The sequence below is a fragment of the Nicrophorus vespilloides genome, unplaced genomic scaffold (genome assembly GCF_001412225.1).
Source record: "Nicrophorus vespilloides isolate i.1.1-1 unplaced genomic scaffold, Nicve_v1.0, whole genome shotgun sequence".
Classification (NCBI taxonomy): Eukaryota; Metazoa; Arthropoda; class Insecta; order Coleoptera; family Silphidae; genus Nicrophorus; species Nicrophorus vespilloides.
Window position 1 is genome coordinate 33,799 of NW_017097108.1, and position 20,830 is coordinate 54,628.

The 20,830-nt window shown below is 31.2% G+C and overlaps 3 protein-coding genes across 6 annotated transcripts in view; 1 reads left to right on the forward strand and 2 right to left on the reverse strand.

The window, feature by feature from the left end:
* LOC108558941 (1-phosphatidylinositol 4,5-bisphosphate phosphodiesterase classes I and II) overlaps nt 1-5,736 on the reverse strand; it is a 37,841-nt gene extending 32,105 nt beyond the window's left edge. The window contains exon 1 of the mRNA XM_017916036.1: nt 4,631-5,736. Within this exon, the coding sequence (XP_017771525.1) occupies nt 4,631-4,804 (174 nt within the window). The 5' untranslated portion in view covers nt 4,805-5,736. The remainder of the gene's footprint in view (nt 1-4,630) is intronic.
* A 24-nt stretch (nt 5,737-5,760) lies between these two features.
* LOC108558945 (intraflagellar transport protein 57 homolog) lies at nt 5,761-7,841 on the reverse strand. 3 transcript variants are annotated; one of them, XM_017916044.1, is made up of 5 exons: nt 7,563-7,841; nt 7,344-7,506; nt 6,572-7,289; nt 6,344-6,509; nt 5,761-6,263 (listed from the first exon to the last, which is right to left on the reverse strand). In XM_017916044.1, exons 1-4 carry the CDS (start codon nt 7,697-7,699, stop codon nt 6,349-6,351), a joined length of 1,179 nt encoding a protein of 392 aa, XP_017771533.1. In that variant the 5' UTR covers nt 7,700-7,841; the 3' UTR covers nt 5,761-6,263; nt 6,344-6,348. The 3 variants fall into 3 exon arrangements, with proteins under 3 accessions (XP_017771533.1, XP_017771532.1, XP_017771534.1); XM_017916043.1 differs by having other exon boundaries at nt 5,762-6,509; XM_017916045.1 differs by having other exon boundaries at nt 5,763-6,509; nt 6,572-7,286.
* Nucleotides 7,842-7,984: 143 nt separating this feature from the next.
* LOC108558942 (apoptosis-resistant E3 ubiquitin protein ligase 1) overlaps nt 7,985-20,830 on the forward strand; it is a 31,281-nt gene continuing 18,435 nt past the window's right edge. Inside the window, exon 1 of one of the 2 annotated variants that reach the window (XM_017916037.1) lies at nt 7,985-8,274. In XM_017916037.1, coding sequence (XP_017771526.1) covers nt 8,085-8,274 — 190 coding nt within the window. In that variant the 5' untranslated portion in view covers nt 7,985-8,084. The remainder of the gene's footprint in view (nt 8,275-20,830) is intronic. The other variant, XM_017916038.1, reaches the window with a different exon arrangement.

Sequence of the window (20,830 nt, forward strand, 5' to 3'; positions counted from 1 at the left end):
GGGGAGGGAGAATGTAGAGAAGGAGGAAGAGTAAAGGGTGGTCTTTTTTTTAAGGGCTTGTTGCTGCCATCCTTGTCGAAACGCAAACTAGACTCGCGCCGCGCTGAAAATTTCAATTTGAATACGTTTCCCATTACTCAGCCGAAGACGAAGAATATGAGGGGTTTGGTTTTGTAGGCTCGCTCGTTTTCCATCGCCGGAAATATTTTCATTCCGAAAACTGTTGCGTCTATCCACTCTCCGCGAATTAATTCCCAAAATGAATTATGCATTCCCAAGGAAAGAAAGTAAGGAAGGAAAACAGAGAACAAGTGGATGTTTCTCCTACTCTACACATAACATTCTACCTGCGAACGCGAGACGAAATATCGCAACGGCAATAAATGGAGCAGTTAAGGCTGTTTTACATGCGGTTACCAATCTTACATTTAAATTTCAAGAAGAAAAATACATTCTTTATCTCTATTCACTGCTAACTACGCGGTACTTGCCAAGTAATATCTTTAACAAACAATCAAATAAAATGTTCATTTTCCTACACCCATATGTTCAAGTAGAATTTCGTATTTATGTAATTGTCCTAAATGTTACACGATACTTATCAAAACATAATAAAAGTTAGGTTAGATTGGTTAAACTTGCATTGAAGTTTAACTTAAGGTTAAGTTCAAATTGTGGCTTCATTTGTCAACATAAAATGGAAAATTACATAAGGTTAGGTTCAATTTGAATTGATTAAACTTGATCTAGTCACGTAAAATTTTCCAATAATTATAACGTTTATAAATAAATGTCAGTAATAATTTGTTTATCTACTGTTGCTTGATAGTATAAAATTTTAACACCTGAACCAGTTTTTCCTGCTTTGTTTATTTCTCATAAAAAATGTAGACAAATAATTATTGAGATTTTGAAAATTTATTTCAAAAGTTAATGCCTTAATAAAAATGACACACGAAATCAAAGTTTAGTTTATTAAAACAAATAAATTTTAATATGCCCATGTGTCATTATTATTCAAAAAATTAAAATTTTAGTGTTTCAATTAATAGTAAAAGTAATAAGAATTGTAAAAATTCTTAATTACAATTATTTTAATCACAAAGAGTTTAAACAAATAATAATATGTGAGTTTCATGCACCTTCTATTAACAAATGACAGTTTTGACAGTAAATTTTAAATGACAGCTGTCATTAATTACTTATGTGTCAAATTGATTTAAAACATGAAATATGATCAATGTGTTGACAGTAAATCCTTAAATTAGCATCTGAAATAATAATACCAAACTTAAATAATTAATTACACCAAAATTAGTTCCTTATGATTAGTTGTGTATGTGCAGTTGTGTTTGACAAGTGACATACTTTTCAAGTTACGTAATTACATATTATTGTACCAACATATTATTGTACCAAAGTGTACCAACTTAAAAAAAAAAAACAAATTACATTTACTTGCTTCCAATTAATTATGTATTTGAAAGTAGTGTGTACGTACCTAACAAAAAAACAAATACAGATTATATTTCAATATTGTATGCGTTCAATAATCTAATAAATGCGTGTTTTTTCCCTAAATAATTCTAATTAAGAGAATATTAATTAAATGTTTTATCTCGCGAACTGAATTATGTCCGCAATCCGAATAAATCATGTAGACTTAACGTATTATTTCTGTCTATCTCATCTATGCTCGATGCAACAAGAACGTGCAGATGACAATGTTGTAGACATGTTAATTAGGCGATGAAGACAGCCGGATGTAATAGGCAATTACGAGGAGACACGGATTGATATTTCTTGGCTTTAAACGAAACCGTAATTCGTTGTAATGTGGGCGCAGAGCTTCTGCTGAAAATTGATTAATTGTCAGCACATCTACGACTTTATGTTCCAACCACCGCTCACCCTCCATCCCCCCCTCACCCATGTGCACGTCAATTACAACAAGTTATTCGACAGAAAATCGATCGTACAAAGAATATGAGACTAACAAATTTGTATACCCATATTTTATGAAATTAACTTATTTATAGTATATTCATACAAATATGATTAATAAATTGGCTTGTAAAATCACTGAAATTTCCTGAAGCGAATTGCGTCAATAAACGTGAATCTTAACTGCACGTTTATGGCGCATATACACGGGTTTCATTGCGAGAAGACCCTTATTAACATTCTGAAACACTCGCACTCAATTACTCGATGATTGGATGCATCGAATGTAGTTCTTGTAAGTTTTCCTCGTTTTCGTTCTGCGCGTAATTGCTTTTTACAAGCTCAGTGTTCCTCCATGTACCATACTCAAGAAACTTTTACCAAACTGTTTTTTTTTCGAACAATTTACGAAATACAATGTATAATATATTGTTCTCGCTGCTTCCACAAAACTAATTGAATTTTAATTAAGAAATGTAACTCTTGTGCAGTATTCCTCGTCTTTAAATTGATTTACTAAATGAAATTTGTGAAATTTCAGGATTTTCCATTGTTCTTTAAAATAAATATATAATTAATTATTAAATTAGTGTAAATAAGCTTAACAATTGTTCTGTGAGAATAAAATTAATTAAATTTAGACCGTTTTAACGAAAAAATGAAATGAATTCGAATTTACGTTCAATTTTAAAACTAATTAATAAATCATTTGACCTACTAGATGAAAACTATTCTGATATTTCGATCCAAAATATTAACAAAAATCTATTTAAACAAATATTAATTTGTTGACTGTAATTTAGTTCGGATTTATGTTTTTGAAATTAATCATTTGAACTACTGAATGAATTTTTTTCTTATATTTCTACCCAAAATTTTAACAAAAATGTATTCAAACAAAGATTAGTTTGTTGACTGAAATTTATTTCGCATTTATGTTCAATTTTAAAACTAATTAATGAATCATTTGAACTACTAGATTAAAACTTTTTCTGATATTTCTATCCAAAATGTTAACAAAATTGTATTAAAAACAGAGATTAATATGTTGACTAAAATTTAATACGTATTTATGTTTAATTTTTGACCAAATAAATTAAACATTTGAACAAATAGATATAAAAAGCTTTGGGATATTTCTATCCAAAATTTTAACAAAATTGTATTAAAAAAAAGATTAATATATGTTAACTAAAATTTAATTCGGATTTATGTTTAATTTTAGACTAAATGAATTAAACATTTGAACTACTTGATGAAAAGCTTTGGAATATTTCTATCCAAAATATTAACAAAAATGTATTAAAAAAAAGATTAATATATGTTGACTAAAATTTAATTCGGATAATATTAACAAAAATATATTTAAACAAAGATTAATTTGTTGATTGAAATTTAGTTCGTATTTATGTTCAATTTTGTACTAAATTAATTGATCATTTGAACTACTGGATGCAAATTCTTCGGATATTTCTATCCAAAATGTTAACAAAATTGTATTAAAAAAAATAATGTATTGACTAAAATTTAATTCTGATTTATGTTTAATTTTAGACTAAATAAATTAAACATTTGAAGTAATAGATAAAAAGCTTTGGGATATTTCTATCCAAAATGTAATTAAACAAAGATTAATTTGTTGATTGAAATTTAGTTCGTATTTATGTTCAATTTTGTACTAAATTAATTGATCATTTGAACTACCGGATGACGATTCTTCGGACATTTCTATACAAAATGTTAACAAAATTGTATTAAAAAAGAAATATATTGACTAAAATTTAATTCTGATTTATGTTTAATTTTAGACTAAATACATTAATCATTTGAACTACCGGATGAAGTTTTTTTCTGATATTTATATTCGAAATATTAACAAAAATGTATTTAAATAAAGATTAATTTGTTGATTGAAATTTAGTTCGTATTTCTGTTCAATTTTGTACTAAATTAATTGATCATTTGAACTACTGAATGAAAATTCTTCTGACATTTCTATCCAAAATATTAACAATATTGTATTAAAAGAGATTAATATATTGACTAAAATGTAATTTGGATTTATGTTTAATTTTAGACTAAATAAATTAAATATTTCAACAAAAATGTATTCAAACAAAGATTAATTTGTTGATTGAAATTTAGTTCATATTTATGTACAATTTTGTACTAAATTAATTAATCATTTGAACTACCGGATGACGATTCTTCGGACATTTCTATACAAAATGTAATTTTGTATCAAACGAAATAATCATTTGAACTATTTATTAATTAAAATTTAGTAAATATGTGTTTCATTTGTTATCAAATTAAGGAAATGTCTTAATTTTGTTTTTCCTATTTGAGAGGAAGTGACTTAATAAATATTTATTATTTGCATTAATAACATTTGCGGATCGAGTAGTTATTTGTTAGATAAGTGGTGATTATCGATAACATTGTGTAGTAGTTGTAAATCCTGCAGCGATTTCCTGATTTGATTGGTTATCGCGGTATTGTGGATGCTGATAAAGTTGCGTGTATGTGTGTGTGTGGAGGAGGGGGATGGATTATTATGAGAGCAGGTTGGCAACCCTAAACGAGGGGGGTAGGCCAAGAGTAATGCACGTAATTATTATGTAATGAGCGTCGAGGGAGGCGGTTGTCATCCCCGGGACGACGCATCTCAGTCGCTTGCTCTCACCTCGTCCCATTTGATGAACTTCTCTCCGTCCTGCAGGGGTTGCGGCACCTCCAAGGATCGCAGCGAGACGGCGTTCCCTGCAGCTGCACCCCATGGGCCGGTGGAGGAGGAGGAGGCGGCTGCTGCTGCTGCCGCCGCCGCGGAACCGCTGCTGGTGCTCGTTCGACCCGACATCGTTCTCTCCTTCGACACCGACTCTGGCAGATTGACTGTGATACGAACCCTTCTTATTTCGAACCCTTGTTCTCCGGATCCCGGATCCGACCCGACCCGACTACAGTTTTCGCCAACAAACAATAAACAACGACACTTGCATATCGAAGATCGCGACACTTGTCCCCTTCTGCTTGCTTGCTGCTGCCTCCTGCTAGTTGTACCACCCGCACCTCTGCTGCTCTCACTCCTCTCTTCGCCGCTCTCTGCACCGTCGCGGAATCACCTGTGCGAACGCAACAACCGACACCCGACCAACCCCCCTTTCAGTCCACCTGGGGGGAGAAACCTCAACTTCCAGCCTCCCTATCTCTCTCACTCACACACACAAAACCGGCGCGCACACCACCTATATCAACCCCCTATCTCCGTCTCCTTCCTTCTCTCGCCAGCACGCACTCTCCGTCTCTATCACTCTATATCTATCTATCTCTGTCTTTATTCCCGCCTAGGGGGATTTATGTGGTATCCCTGCTGTGATAGCAAACAACCCTCCTTACTCCTCGCGACGAAGCTTATCGGCCCACCGTTTCGGCCGGTCAGACGGTACCATTTTGTCGGTCGTTTCTCTGCACGTTTTACACCTATCCGCTCCACACCGACCCGACTTCTGCCGACGATGTCGACACTCGGCTCATTAATCCTGCTCCTGGGACCCGGCGCGATCGCTGTTCTGTACTCGCACCAAAAAACAAAAAAAAACCGAAACGTCACCTCACAGATGGCGCAAAATCCATCCGCCGAAACCTCAACATCACCAACAAGAAACAAACAAATTTGTAATTAAAAACATCACAAATGAATTATTCGATCGCAGATTTGAATTAATCGAATTTAATCCAATTATTGATATTACGCAATTCTGAAACGAACACGCAATCACGCAACATATGCAACCACACATACAATTTTAGTATTCACAATCATAATTTGATTACCAATTACCAACTTTATATTTAATTGATTTTATAAAAATTAAAGAAACTAACATAATATATAATAGAAACGCCCATTATTCGACAATTCATATACCAATCTCAATTTACTCTAAGGTTATTGGTAGCATTCAACTGTTTTTTTATTGGTTGTTTATTTATCTTTGCACGCATTGGTTGTCCCTTTTTTTACAACTTCTGTAATTCGTCAGTTTTTATTGGCTGCTGATTTATTATCTTTCATTGTATTTTTTGTGTTTACCAAAATTTCCATAGACGCAAACAAAAACTATTGCCATTATAATTGGTTGTTTCCTTTCCTATCTTTATTCGTAGTTGGGATTGTTATTTTTTCTTCTTCTGTAGTTCCTGATTGGTTATTTTATTTATTTACACTGCATACACTTCGCATTTTGATTGGTCGTTTCTACAAACTCATCGAGATTGGCTACTTTTGTTTCCATGCCTCCTTTGATTTATTTCAACTAGAATATATCATGAAATTGATAATGTTGTTCAGATTTGAAACCGTGTCACTCTTAAAATTAATAAATTACAAAATTACAATTATCAAAACGCATGAATCGTTTGTCCGAGATCGTCCTCCAGCAACTTTTTCTCCTGGATTTTCGACTGCAAAAGCAAACATTGCAAAACGCCGATGCGTATATCCATCTTCGTAATCTGCGCTTTAATCTGGCTGATCCCCTTCTTTATTTTAACGAGAGGCGCTGAAAAACAAAAACAAAAATTAATCAAAAACAAAAAACACGGCAATTAAACAAAAGCTGACTTCCATCTGTCATTGAACTTCCCCTCTGCTCCATCTCCTGTTTCACAGACTCCAACCGAACAGAGAGCTGCTCCAAATCCCGATTCCTCTCCGTCACTCCGCCGCTAATGTTCCTGTAATTATCCGTCACCTTCGATAATTGATCTTGAAGCAACCTGTACTCGTCCAGAACGGCGTCCAATTCCCTATTCAGATACTTCTCGCGATTGCCGATTTTTTCCACGGCCACTGAGATATTCTTGTGCAACTTATCCAAATTGTTCTTCGTGCTGAAGAACGTCTGATCAATCGTGGTACGGTACTGCTTCATCTGATCTAAATGCGACCTCCAATCTCTACTGCTGTTGCTGATGGTAACCTTAAGTTGCGGTAACACTCGCTCCAACTCCAATTTCCATTCCTCCTCGTTAATATTCGTGTTGATTTCAAAGACTTCGGATTTCTTTGCGGGCGCCGCATCCACGTTGAAGACGTACGGATCATCTTCGTCGTCGGAATAATAGGCCATCATCTCCTCCTCGACGCGATCCAAAACCAACTCGGATTCATCCTCGATCATCTCGGCTTCCTCTTCGGTTTCCGCAGAAGGTTTAGCTCTTTTCCATTGGAATCCTTCGTGTTCCAAAGCGACGTCAGCCAGATGATCCAAAATGAAGACAACGTGATCTCCGTATCCTTGCTTCAGTTTATTAGGCGCAAATTCCAATACTAAACCCTTCAATATAAAAACCATAATATTATCTAAATCAAATAAAACTGATTGTAAACTCACATCGTTTCTGACGACGTCCAGGATGTTGGCAATCGTGGTGTTCGGATCGTCGAACTCCTGGGGCTGCTCGAAACTCTTCCCGCTTTTCCTGATCAGCCACGCCGCCAACGAGGAGAACAAATAGAACTGCTCCCCTGGGTTCTTCTGCACCATGAAGTAATGCCTGCAAGTTAATCGAATGTAATTAATGATGTTGAGATAATTAGAAGGTTAATTTACTTGTGGATGGGTTTCATCTTCGGCGATTCACGATCGTAACCCAAATTCTTCAGCTTCTCCGCAAGATCCTCCATGATAACGTAACCCGAATACGGGGATTCCTTTTCGCTGACGATCCTCGCATCTTTGCGTTCCATTCTTTCTGATTACAAACAACTATTTGTTTGTATCCAATCAATCAATGGAGACGCTCTTTCAAAATTTAATATTTACCGCGACTGTTAGATGGCAGCACTTCAATCTTGTTTCAAATAACGATTGTTTTTTAATAATCAGTGTTTTTTTTTCTCTTGGTGTGGAATGTTGTTAGTTTTATTTGCGTTGCAAGTTGTATTGGTTGCATAATTGTGTGCGTGGTTTGCAGCGCCATCCGTGGTGGTGTAAAACGCCTCCGTCAAATGACAGGTGACAGGCAGGGTGCGTGAAAAAATGTGTGCCGGACGCCGCCGGTTCGCTTAGGGGGATTATTAGGAAGGAATAAGCGATGATGGTTAAGTGATGGTTTCTGGATGGTAGAAGTTGATGATGTCGCGGTGCGGTGCCAAAGTGGTCCTTCTCTCCTCGCTGCTCCTGGCAAGTGCGATATGCCTGATGAGGTTGGCCGTGTGGTTGTGGGCGTTACCGTTGAAGACCGCGAACGGCGGACACGAAGTCGCCCTCTGGCTGGACGAGAACCACCTCTCCAATTACCAGCAGCTCTTCCAGGATAAAGGTGCGTCCGCAAACCAATTAAGATAACTGTCAACAAATTTGACGTAAACGTCCATTTAAATACAACTTTCGATTGTTTATAATACTTGATCAGCTGTCTTGATTCAATTACTTTCCATCCAAATATAATACAAAGTTAATCAATGATAATAACATTCATTCTTAATTAATACGCTTCGACTTATTATTAGAAAAAATTAATAAAATTATAATAATCGTGCCATTAGAATAACTGTCAACAAATTTGACGTAAATGTCAATTTAAATACTTTTGATTGTTTGTACCCAATCAGCTGTTTCGATTCAATTACATCTATTCGAATTCAACGCAACTCAACTCTTATTAATGATAATAACATTACTTCTTAATTAATACGCTTCGACTTATTATCAGATTTAAGCATTACCGAATAAATTAATAAAATTATAATAATCGTGCCGTTAGAATAACTGTCAACAAATTTGACGTTACTGTCAATTTAAATACAACTCTCGATTGTTTATAATACTTAATCAGCTGTCTTGATTCAATTACCTTCCATCCAAATACAAGACAAAGTTTACAACTTATTATTTTATTTAAGCATTACCAAACAAATTAATAAAATTATAATAATCGTGGCATTGGAATAACTGTCAACAAATTTGACGTAAATGTCAATTTAAATACAACTTTCCATTGTTTGTACTCAATTACAACTGTCAACAAATTTGACGTATATGTCAATTTAAATAGAACTTTTGATTGTTTATATACTTGATCAGCTGTATTGATTCAATTACCTCCCATCCAAATACAATACAAAGTTTATCAATGATAATAACATTCATTCTTAATTAATACGCTTTCTCTTATTATTAGATTTAATCAATACTGAACAAATTAGTAAAATTATTATAATTGTGGCATTAGAATAACTGTCAACAAATTTGACGTAACTGTCAATTTGAATACTTTTGATTGTTTGTACCCAATCAGCTGTTTCGATCCTCCCGTCCAATTCAACGCAACTCAAGGTTTATCAATGATAATAACATTACTTCTTAATTAATACGCTTCGTCTTATTATTAGATTTATGCATTACCGAACAAATTAAATATTTATAATTATCGTGACACTAGAATAACTGTCAACATATTTGACATAATTGTCAATTTAAATAAAACTTTCCATTGTTTGTACTCAATTATAACTGTCAACAAATTTGACGTATATGTCAATTTAAATACAACTTTCGATTGTTTATAATACTTTATCAGCTGTCTTGATTCAATTACCTCCCATCTAAATACAATACAAAGTTTATCAATGATAATAACAGTCAGTCTTAATTCATACGCTTTCTCTTATTATTAAATTTAATCATTACCGAAAAAATTATAATAATCTTGGCATTAGAATACCTGTCAACAAATTTGACGTAACTGTAAATTTAAATACTTTCGATTGTTTGTACTCAATCAGCTGTCTCGATGCAATTACATCTATTCGAATTCAACACAACTCAACTCTTATTAATGATAATAACATTACTTCTTAATTAATACGCTTCGACTTATTATTAGATTTAATCACTACTGAACAAATTAATAAAATTATTATAATCGTGGCATAAGAATAACTGTCAACAAATTTGACATAAATGTCAACTTAAATACAATTTTCCATTGTTTATAGTCAATTACAACTGTCAACAAATTTGACCTATATGTCAATTTAAATACAACTTTCGATTGTTTATACCCAATCAGCTGTCTTGATTCAATTACCTCCCATCCAAATACAATACAATTTTCCATTGTTTGTACTCAATTACAACTGTCAAAAAATTTGACATAAATGTCAATTTAAATACTTTTGATTGTTTGTACTCAATCAGCTGTGTCGTTCAATTACATCTATTCGAATTCAACGCAACTCAACTCTTATTAATGATAATTACATAAATTCTTAATTAATATGTTTCGACTTATTATTAGATTTAATCACTACTGAACAAATTAATAAAATTATTATAATCGTGGCATAAGAATAACTGTCAACAAATTTGACGTTACTGTCAATTTAAATACAAATCTCGATTGTTTATAATACTTAATCAGCTGTCTTGATTCAATTACCTTCCATCCAAATACAATACAAAGTTTACGACTTATTATTTTATTTAAGCATTACCGAACAAATTAATAAAATTATAATAATCGTGGCATTGGAATAACTGTCAACAAATTTGACGTAAATGTCAATTTAAATAAAACTTTCCATTGTTTGTACTCAATTATAACTGTCAACAAATTTGACGTATATGTCAATTTAAATACAACTTTCAATTGTTTATAATACTTTATCAGCTGTCTTGATTCAATTACCTCCCATCCAAATACAATACAAAGTTTATCAATGATAATAACAGTCAGTCTTAATTCATACGCTTTCTCTTATTATTAAATTTAATCATTACCGAAAAAAATATAATAATCTTGGCATTAGAATATCTGTCAACAAATTTGACGTAACTGTAAATTTAAATACTTTCGATTGTTTGTACTCAATCAGCTGTCTCGATGCAATTACATCTATTCGAATTCAACACAACTCAACTCTTATTAATGATAATAACATTACTTCTTAATTAATACGCTTCGACTTATTATTAGATTTAATCACTACTGAACAAATTAATAAAATTATTATAATCGTGGCATAAGAATAACTGTCAACAAATTTGACATAAATGTCAATTTAAATACAATTTTCCATTGTTTATACTCAATTACAACTGTCAACAAATTTGACGTATACGTCAATTTAAATACAACTTTCGATTGTTTGTACCCATTCAATCTCGATTCAATTACATCTATTCGAATTCAACGCAACTCAACTCTTATTAATGATAATTACATTAATTCTTAATTAATATGCTTCGACATATTATTAGATTTAAGCATTACCGAACTAATTAAATATTTATAATTATCGTGACACTAGAATAACTGTCAACAAATTTGACGTAACTGTCAATTTAAATACAATATTCCATTGTTTGTACTCAATTACAACTGTCAACGAATTTGACGTATACGTCAATTTAAATACAACTTTCGATTGTTTGTACCCAATCAGCTGTCTTGATTCAATTACGTCCCATCCAAATACAATACAAAGTTTATCAATGATAATAACATTTATTCTTAATTAATACGTTTTCTCTTATTATTAGATTTAATCATTACCTAACGAACAAATTAGTAAAATTATAATAATCGTGGCATTAGAATATCTGTCAACAAATTTGACGTAACTGTCAATTTAAATACAACTTTCCATTGTTTGTACTCAATTACAACTGTCAACAAATTTGACGTATACGTCAATTTAAATACAACTTTGGATTGTTTGTACCCAATCAGCTGTCTCGATTCAATTACATCTCGACCAATTAAAGCAGATTGAATGCATTCCGTACAATCACGACATCGATACTATTAAGTATTCTTAATTGATCTGCTCCGTCGTATTATTAGATTTATGCGCTGCCCAGAGAAATAAACTTTTTTTTTTATTAATCGTGGCGTGCATTAGAAGCGCAAACAAATAAAGAAGAAGCACAGACTTGCATCAGTTGATGTCGTTATTGATCCCAAGGTCTTTGAGGCATGCACAACAATAAACAGGCTCCTCTCTCTCTCTCTTTCTCTCTATTTCTTTCCGTGTCTATCTTTCTCTTCTCCCCCAATTGAAGATCGACGGATAAATTACGACGACAAATATTATCGCGCCCGGCTGCAACATAAACATTCTCAATGCAAATAAACCCAATGTTATGCTGTATGCATGCATCTAGTAGCTTAGCCAGAAGCAAATATTTCTTTATTTAATTAAGTTTGTTTTCTCTGAATAACAAACACACTTTGATCTGACCTCAGATTTTTATTAAATTTTCTGTATTCACATCTTCCGTGTATTTACGTGTTCCGCCATAGACAAACAATCATTTCCAAGAGAAATATCACACCAACAACTTGGAATTGTTTGCTTATTCACGTAAATGACAGTTCTAGTCTGCTGATTTATTATTATGTTGACTGCAGTTAATTTCGTAATTTATATTCAAGTTTTTGATGAAACAAAAATTAATTGATGAACTGAAAGCAATTTTATAACATATTCAAGTAATTTGGTTAAAAAACTTTTATTAATGAATATATTAAGTAATTGTAGAAAATGAATCAAAAGAAAAATAGTTTTTTTTTAGTATTGATCAAAAAATTATTAGAATTACAATTTTCATCACTTTGGTTTAAATTATATAAATAAGGATTTAAATGACAGTTGGTAATGATATAGTGACCTAGCTGTCAGAATACTTTCTTAGATATGATAGTTTTCAAATGACAGTTGGTAATGATATGATTTAAATATGACAGTTGACAGCTATTTGTCAGTAAAATTAGAATTACAATTTTCATCCTTATATTTTTGTAAAAGGGGGACGCAGCAATCTCAACTTTGGAAACCTTTGGTTTAGATTATATAAATAAGGATTTAAATGACAATTGGTAATTATATAGTGACCTAGCTGTCAGAATACTTTCTTAGATATGATAGTTTTCAAATGACAGTTGGTATGATATGATTTAAATATGACAGTTGACAGCTATTTGTCAGAAAAATTAGAATTACAATTTTCATCCTTATATTTTTGTAAAAGGGAGACGCAGCAATCTTAACTTTGGAAACCTTTGGTTTAGATTATATAAATAAAGATTTAAATGACAGTTGGTAATGATATAGTGACCTAGCTATTAGAATACTTTCTTAGATATGTTAATTTTCAAATGACAGTTGGTATGATATGATTTAAATATGACAGTTGACAGCTATTTGTCAGAAAAATTAGAATTACAATTTTCATCCTTATATTTTTGTAAAAGGGAGACGCAGCAATCTCAACCTTGGAAACCTGTGGCTTAAATTATATAAATAAGGATTTAAATGACAATTGGTAATGATATACTGACCTAGCTGTCAGAATACTTTCTTAGATATGATAGTTTTCAAATGACAGTTGGTAATGATATGATTTAAATATGACAGTTGACAGCTATTTGTCAGAAAAATTCAATAGTTGAAGCATTAACAATGTAATCAATTGTTTCTCATTTATTTTGTGTTTGCTTTATGCGGTTATGATTAATAATAATAATAATATTTTTGCTCTTGTTAATTTCTTGTGCAAAAAACTCTCCGACGCTCGTGTTTATTTATCTTTGGACGTCTGGTCGAGAAAACCTCTAAATTTAGCTGTCAGAGATTCCGTGCACACATCGTTATTTCTCTTCCTTCCCCCCAATTCCTCTTTACACACACATATACGAACTGCTTTTGCTGCTGCTGGGGGGAATCAATGAATCGCTCGCATTTCGAAATAGGATGCAGAAAATTGAAACGATGAAAATATGTCTTCTTTCTCTTTGTTGAGTGTGTAAATGTAAATAGTGCGAAATGGATTTTTCTTTCTATGCTTTTTCCTCCTATAAATTTTCTTTCTTCTAGAAACATTTTTTTTTTGTTCGTCATCACCATTTCATCCCTCGGAGTGTGTGGAGATATCGTTTTTAATGGGGGCGGCGGCGGCGGTGGCGCATGCGAAAATCCGTGCCAAATTCGGGTCGCATTAGGCCACCCTCCGTTTTTCGAGGGTGGAATGAGTGAGTGAGAGAAGGATTTGGGATTTTGCGAGTGGTCGATGGATCTTACACCTCTAAATAATTCCACTCTAATCCTGAAATCCTCCCCCATCGATCCTCCTAGCCTTTCCCTAGTTCCTTTTTTGTGTGTATGTGTGTATGTGTGCGTGCATCCTTTGTTTGTTTTGCGCTTTTTGGCACTGCCAACGTTTTGCGGAATGAATGACCAAAAAAAAATTAGAGGAGTCGTGAGAGAGAAATATGAGGGAGAGGCGTCGATTTAATTAAATTTCCGTTAATAAATCACGAATTCATCCGTTGTTTGCACGATCAATCATACAAAAAAAAAAATCATTCAATCGATTCGCAATGTAAATATTTCATATAGTTTAAGCTACATCAGAGTTATGATACATTATCAAGAAGATTCAATTGAAATAGTTTAGATAAATTTAAGTGTTATAGTATCAACACTTTATTTGACAGATTTTAAATGACAGTTGGTAATGACAAGAAAATTTTAAAAAAATGACAGTTGACAGCTGTCAATTGAAACGTTGACACTTGTGTATCAGAAAAATTAAATAACTGATTACTATATTTCCGTTGAAAATAACAAAGAAAAATAAATTATGACAATTGAAATCATGTTTCAAATTTATTGTAATTAGAAAAAATAGTTTTGTTTGCAGAGTCACGAAAAATAATGATGAAAGGAAATATAACTAGTTAAGAAATAATAAATTTTGTGTTCAGTGTTAATAAATCAATAATTGCGTTAGTATTTATTATTTCAATTAGAAAAAATTGTTTGTACTTAATCACTGGAAATAATGATGAAAATATATTTATAAAAAAAAATATTGAATATTGTATTGAATAGCTTGAAAATTGCTAGAAACAAGTAAATGTATATCTTCTGTTGAAATATGTATTCGTTCTGATGAAATTTGTATTAATTTAGTCTATTCTTCAAGTTTGAAATTATGTATAAACTTTGAAATGTAAGTGTTATAGTTTCATTTTATTTTGTCAGTTGGTAATAACAAGAAAAAAAGATAGTTGACAGTTGACTTATGTCAACTTTTTTGTTAATTTTTTTTTCTTTCACTTATTGTCAAATCAATAATACTTGTACATAAATAATAATTGTAAATAATTACATGGTATTGTTTGTAATTATTTTTTAAGAAGATTCGTTTAAAAATTAATGTTGCGAGACCGTAAAACTTTAGTTGAAATTTAAATGTGGTATGGAAGGGTATAATAATAATTACAAAAAATGGGTTAATAAAAAAAAATTGTAGGGAGGAAAGCAATTAACGTTGATGAATCTGCATACGGTTCCAGGCTGTGCAAATGATTCAATTATTCATGTATTAATCAGCATGCTCGAAAAAATTTCGTTGGAAAATTGTTGCATGTTTATTTTTTCCTCCTCATTTCCATTCCACAAATTACCGCATCTCTCTCTCTATTCTTTTCCACGAACATCAGCATGCCTTCAATTCATTTTAATGAATACAAATTACCCTGATTACACCTTACTTTTATTACTGCAGACGCGAAACGTAATTGTTTATTTTTTTTTGTTCAATTGTTACATGCAATTAAAAAATAAACAATAAAAACTACCTATTTTCGTACCAAATTAATTATTTGACAATTTCCGATATATAATGATTTATATTTGACAGTTGGTAATGACAAGAAAGATAATTGACAGTTGCCAGATGTCAAATAATTGAATAATAAGAATTATAATTAATTGACAGGTTTCAAATGACAGCTATGACACCTATTTGTGAGAAAAAAAATGATAAACACTTGTCACTTTCAAATTGTTTGACAATTTTGGAAAGTTATGCAACGTTTGTTACTTGAAATATAAGTGTTATATTATAATGATTTATATTTGACAGTTGGTAATGACAAGAAATGTGTTTGACAGATGTCAAATAATTGAATAATAAAAATTATAATTAATTGACAGGTTTCAAATGACAGTTGTGACACCTATCTGTCAGAAAAAAAAATGATAAACACTTGTTACTATCAAATTATTTGACAATTTCGCAAAGTTAAACTATTCGAACTGGTGATTAATTATTTGATAGGCAAATAGTTAAAAGTTTTTGTTCAAGTAATTCAACTGTGCTGCATATTCAAGTGTCATCCGTTTCCGTCCGTGGGTCCTCCGGGTTTTTGGATCATCTGGCTGCAGCAAGCGCACAGAAATTAGCCGTCGCGATAATTAATTTATCGTCGTCCCAACTGGAGAGATGAAATTCGAAACTCTCATCCGCTGCTCCATGTGCACCCGATATCTGCAATGCGGTTGTTGCAATCAAAAAGAGAATAATTGTGTATTTGGTAATTCCTTCTTTTATGTGTTCATCGTGACAAAGGAATGCGCGTTCTTCCAATCTGCAAACGCGGATTACTTGATAGGCTTATCGCAGTGATTCACAATCTAGAGAGGATGATCATATTTTATGTTAATCCATTTATATTACAGTTTTTATGTATAAAAAAATGTGAAGAATAAGTACATGCAAGTTGTCATAAAAGAAGCGTTACTATTTTCTCTCGTGTCATTTTTGCTTAATGTTAAGTTTAAATTTACTTTTTATTCGATAATAATATTTTCTGTTTCTTTATAATCGTAAATATTCAACAAAAAGTAAATGTATGTCGTTTCATTTCGAAGATATTGAGAATCATAAAGGTAACGCTTCTTTTATGACACTTTTTGATTTCGAATTTGAAGTTTTAAAGATTTTCTATGGAATTTTTTTGTTAAAATTATGTCTGTTTTCATTTCATAATAGTCTATTATGATCCTTTATGATTGAAAAAATTGATATTGAAAATATTTATATTATTTCATTTCAAAGATATTGGGAATCGAAATGGTAACGGTACTTTTATGACACTCATTAAGTGCACACTGTTCAGAAATTGCAGTTTTAATGGTTTTTATATGCAATTTAATTTATTTTTCTTTTAAGATTATGACTATTTTTGTTTTATAGTACAATATTATGATTTATTATAATTGGAAATATTGTATTTTTTTATATAGATATTTTGAATGAATATTGTAACGGTTCTTTTATGACATTGATTGCAACTGTTTGGAAATTGTAGTTATTTTAATGCGACTAGTTTTGTAATATGTAATGGGAAAAGTATATCTAATGTGTAGAAAATGTGGGAGGAGGAGGAGGAGGAGGGTAAAAGAAAATATGGTTGAAAGTTTGTATTCGGAAACTGGGAGGAAACTAGCGAAACATCCTGGCCGGTTTGTTCGCTCAGTCCTGAAGAGTTATTTGCATGCGCTTTGCGGTTTCTCGCGAAATCTCACTCGGCTTACTAACAAGCCCCAGTTAAATTACTACAGTACACATATATACATTTTTCTACCAACTAATTACGTGTTAGAGCGTTTGTTCTGCAAATAGAAAAAATGTACAAACAGTTGGATTATTTGTTTCGCGCGGAATTTCATACGTATCCAATTGGAAATGAAACAGTTTATTTGTTTAAAAAGTTTTACCGCTTAAGTGGTTATGTCGTATATATTCGTCATGGTCTATCGCTTATGACGAATATATTCGCATCATGAATAATAAAGCACGCTCGCGATAAAAGTACGTGACCACATCAAACCGCTTAAGTTAAATACAAAATATACTAAATCATTAACACGATGATTTATTACATTTAATTTAAAATTTCTTTCGTCTATGACACGAGATGGCGTTACTATATTTTTAGATCATTTCCATTGTTTTTCTATGCAAAATTTATTTAATACTAGTTTGAACACTAAACAAATAAATTGATTATTAAAATATTTTTATTTGGCTTTGATGCAACAAATCTATTGTTTATAAAATTTCTTGTTAATTATAGTGAAAACATGTAGAAATTTTATTTACTTGATTTCAAATTATACTTTTGTCTGTCACGCGAGATGGCGTTACGATCTAATTAGTTATTTTCAATTGTTTCCCATCTACATAATCGCACGTGGTTTTACATGTTTATTGCAATTGACGTGCAGTTTATGGTCTAGTATTATATGAAATGAAAAATTTTGTTAAGAAATTATAAGTTTTTTTTATATGTTTATATGTTTTTTATATGTATAATATAACATACAGAAATATTTTATAAAGTAAATTTTCTTTTTTCGGTTTCAATAATTCAAACAATTTATAGAATGTAGATATTATTGATTATGTCAACTTTAACGATTTTTTTTTTATTTAATTTGTTTTTTTTTTTGTATTAAGTTCTTAACTAAAGAAATGAACGTCGTAGGTGAAGTTCTCAATAATAATGTTTGCACAATTCGAATCGAATGTTCGGCATTTGAATGGAATTATGGAGACGCTTCGGTTTTGGCAGGCGGCTGTGGCGCGTTCGCAGGACGTGATATGCACGCCAAAGATGCAAAATGTTTGCTCGAGATGAACAAAAGATGTCGTCGCATGAATAACAATCGACGATAACAAACAAACGAACAGCAGCAGCAGCAGCAGCACCAACAACAATTCAAATTTTGGCACGTTGCTAGGTGACAAACAAAATAAGCGGTGGTAATGGTGACGTGATGTGCACTCGAAGAGGCGACGAAGAAAAAGGAAACACTGTTGGGAATTGCAATCGGCCACAATCGATGTTTTGCTCATTTTATTTCGTTGCTGATTTCGGATTTCAATCGTGTTAAACTAATCGCGTAGGATTTGTGTGTGTGGTCGAATCATTATAAAAATCATCATAGAAATCTTATAAAAAATCTTATAGAAATCATCATAGAAATCTTATAAAAAATCTTATAGAAAACTTACAGAAATGTAATAGAAATTAAAATAGAAATTATAATAGAAATCTCTTAAAAATATAGAAATCATTTAGAAACTTACAGAAATCTTATAGAAATTATCATAGAAAACTTACAGAAATCTTATAGAAACCATCATAGAAAACTTACAGAAATCTTATAGAAATTATAATAGAAATCTTTTAAAAATATAGAAATCATTTAGAAACTTACAGAAATCTTATGGAAATCATCATAGAAAACTTACAGAAATCTTATGGAAATCATCATAGAAAACTTACAGAAATGTAATAGAAATTATAATAGAAATCTTTTAAAAATATAGAAATCATTTAGAAACTTACAGAAATTTTATGGAAATCATCATAGAAAACTTACAGAAATGTAATAGAAATCATTTAAAAACTTACAGAAATCTTATAGAAATTATAATAGAAATCGCTTAAAAATATAGAAATCATTTAAAAACTTACAGAAATCTTATAGAAATCATCATAGAAAACTTACAGAAATCTTATAGGAATCATCATAAAAAACTTACAGAAATCTTATAGGAATCATCATAGAAAACTTACAGAAATCTTATAGAAACCATCANAGAAAACTTACAGAAATTTAATAGAAATTATAATAGAAATCTCTTAAAAATATAGAAATCATTTAAAAACTTACAGAAATCTTATAGAAATCATCATAGAAAACTTACAGAAATCTTATAGGAATCATCATAAAAAACTTACAGAAATCTTATAGGAATCATCATAAAAAACTTACAGAAATGTAATAGAAATCATATAAAAAACTTACAGAAATGTAATAGAAATTAAAATAGAAATCTCAGAGTTATCAATAAGAAATCTCTTTAAAAATTAGGTAATAGAAATTAAAATAGAAATCTCTTAAAAATATAGAAATCATTTAAAAACTTACAGAAATCTTATAGAAATTATAATAGAAATCGCTTAAAAATATAGAAATCATTTAAAAACTTACAGAAATCTTATAGAAATCATCATAGAAAACTTACAGAAATCTTATAGAAATCATCATAGAAAACTTACAGAAATCTTATAGGAACATCATAGAAAAACTTACAGAAATGTAATAGAAATTATAAATAGAAATCTCTTAAAAATATAGAAATCATTTAAAAACTTACAGAAATCTTATAGAAATCATCATAGAAAACTTACAGAAATCTTATAGAAATCATCATACAAAACTTACAGAAATCTTATAGAAATCATTATAGAAAACTTACAGAAATCTTATGGAAATCATCATAGAAAACTTTCAGAAATGTAATAGAAATTATAACAGAAATCTCTTAAAAATATAGAAATCATTTAAAAACTTACAGAAATCTTATAGAAATTATAATTTTTTCAAAAAATTTTACAGACATTTTTATAAAACAAAAATTACACAGATTTATTTGTACAGAAATTTTACAACATTTTTTTTTTTATAGAAAAATTAGTGAAATTTTATCAAAATCGTAGAAATTCTATAACAAATAAAGAAATTTATATAAAAATTTCATAGAAATCTGTTAGAATTCTTATAGAAATCATTTAGCAAACTTTCAGAAATCTTATAAAACTTTACTTGAAATTTTATAGTAAAATTATAGAAATTAATGTGAATTGCGTTTTGGGCCGCTGAAGTAATAGATGCAGCAATAGATGATTGTTAAATTAGATGTATCGTGTAGTAATGCGTGTAGAGTTTGTTTAGGTTGAAGGTTACAGTGTTACAATGTTGTGAATGGTAATCAGGAGACAACGACGATGTTTGTGTTTGTCTTGTTTTCGCGGATTGTAGGAGGAGGAGGAGGAGGCAGGAAAAGTTTGTCGACGTCGTCGGAGGCGGTTGCGATGCGCAGCGCACCTCCTGTTTGTTGGGGTTTCGTCGCCCGGGGTAACGCACCGAGTTCCGCAGCACCGGCACCAGCCGGCAGTCCTCAGCAGTCCTTGCCGACGTCGCGTCGCCTCGTCGCTTCGCGTTCCT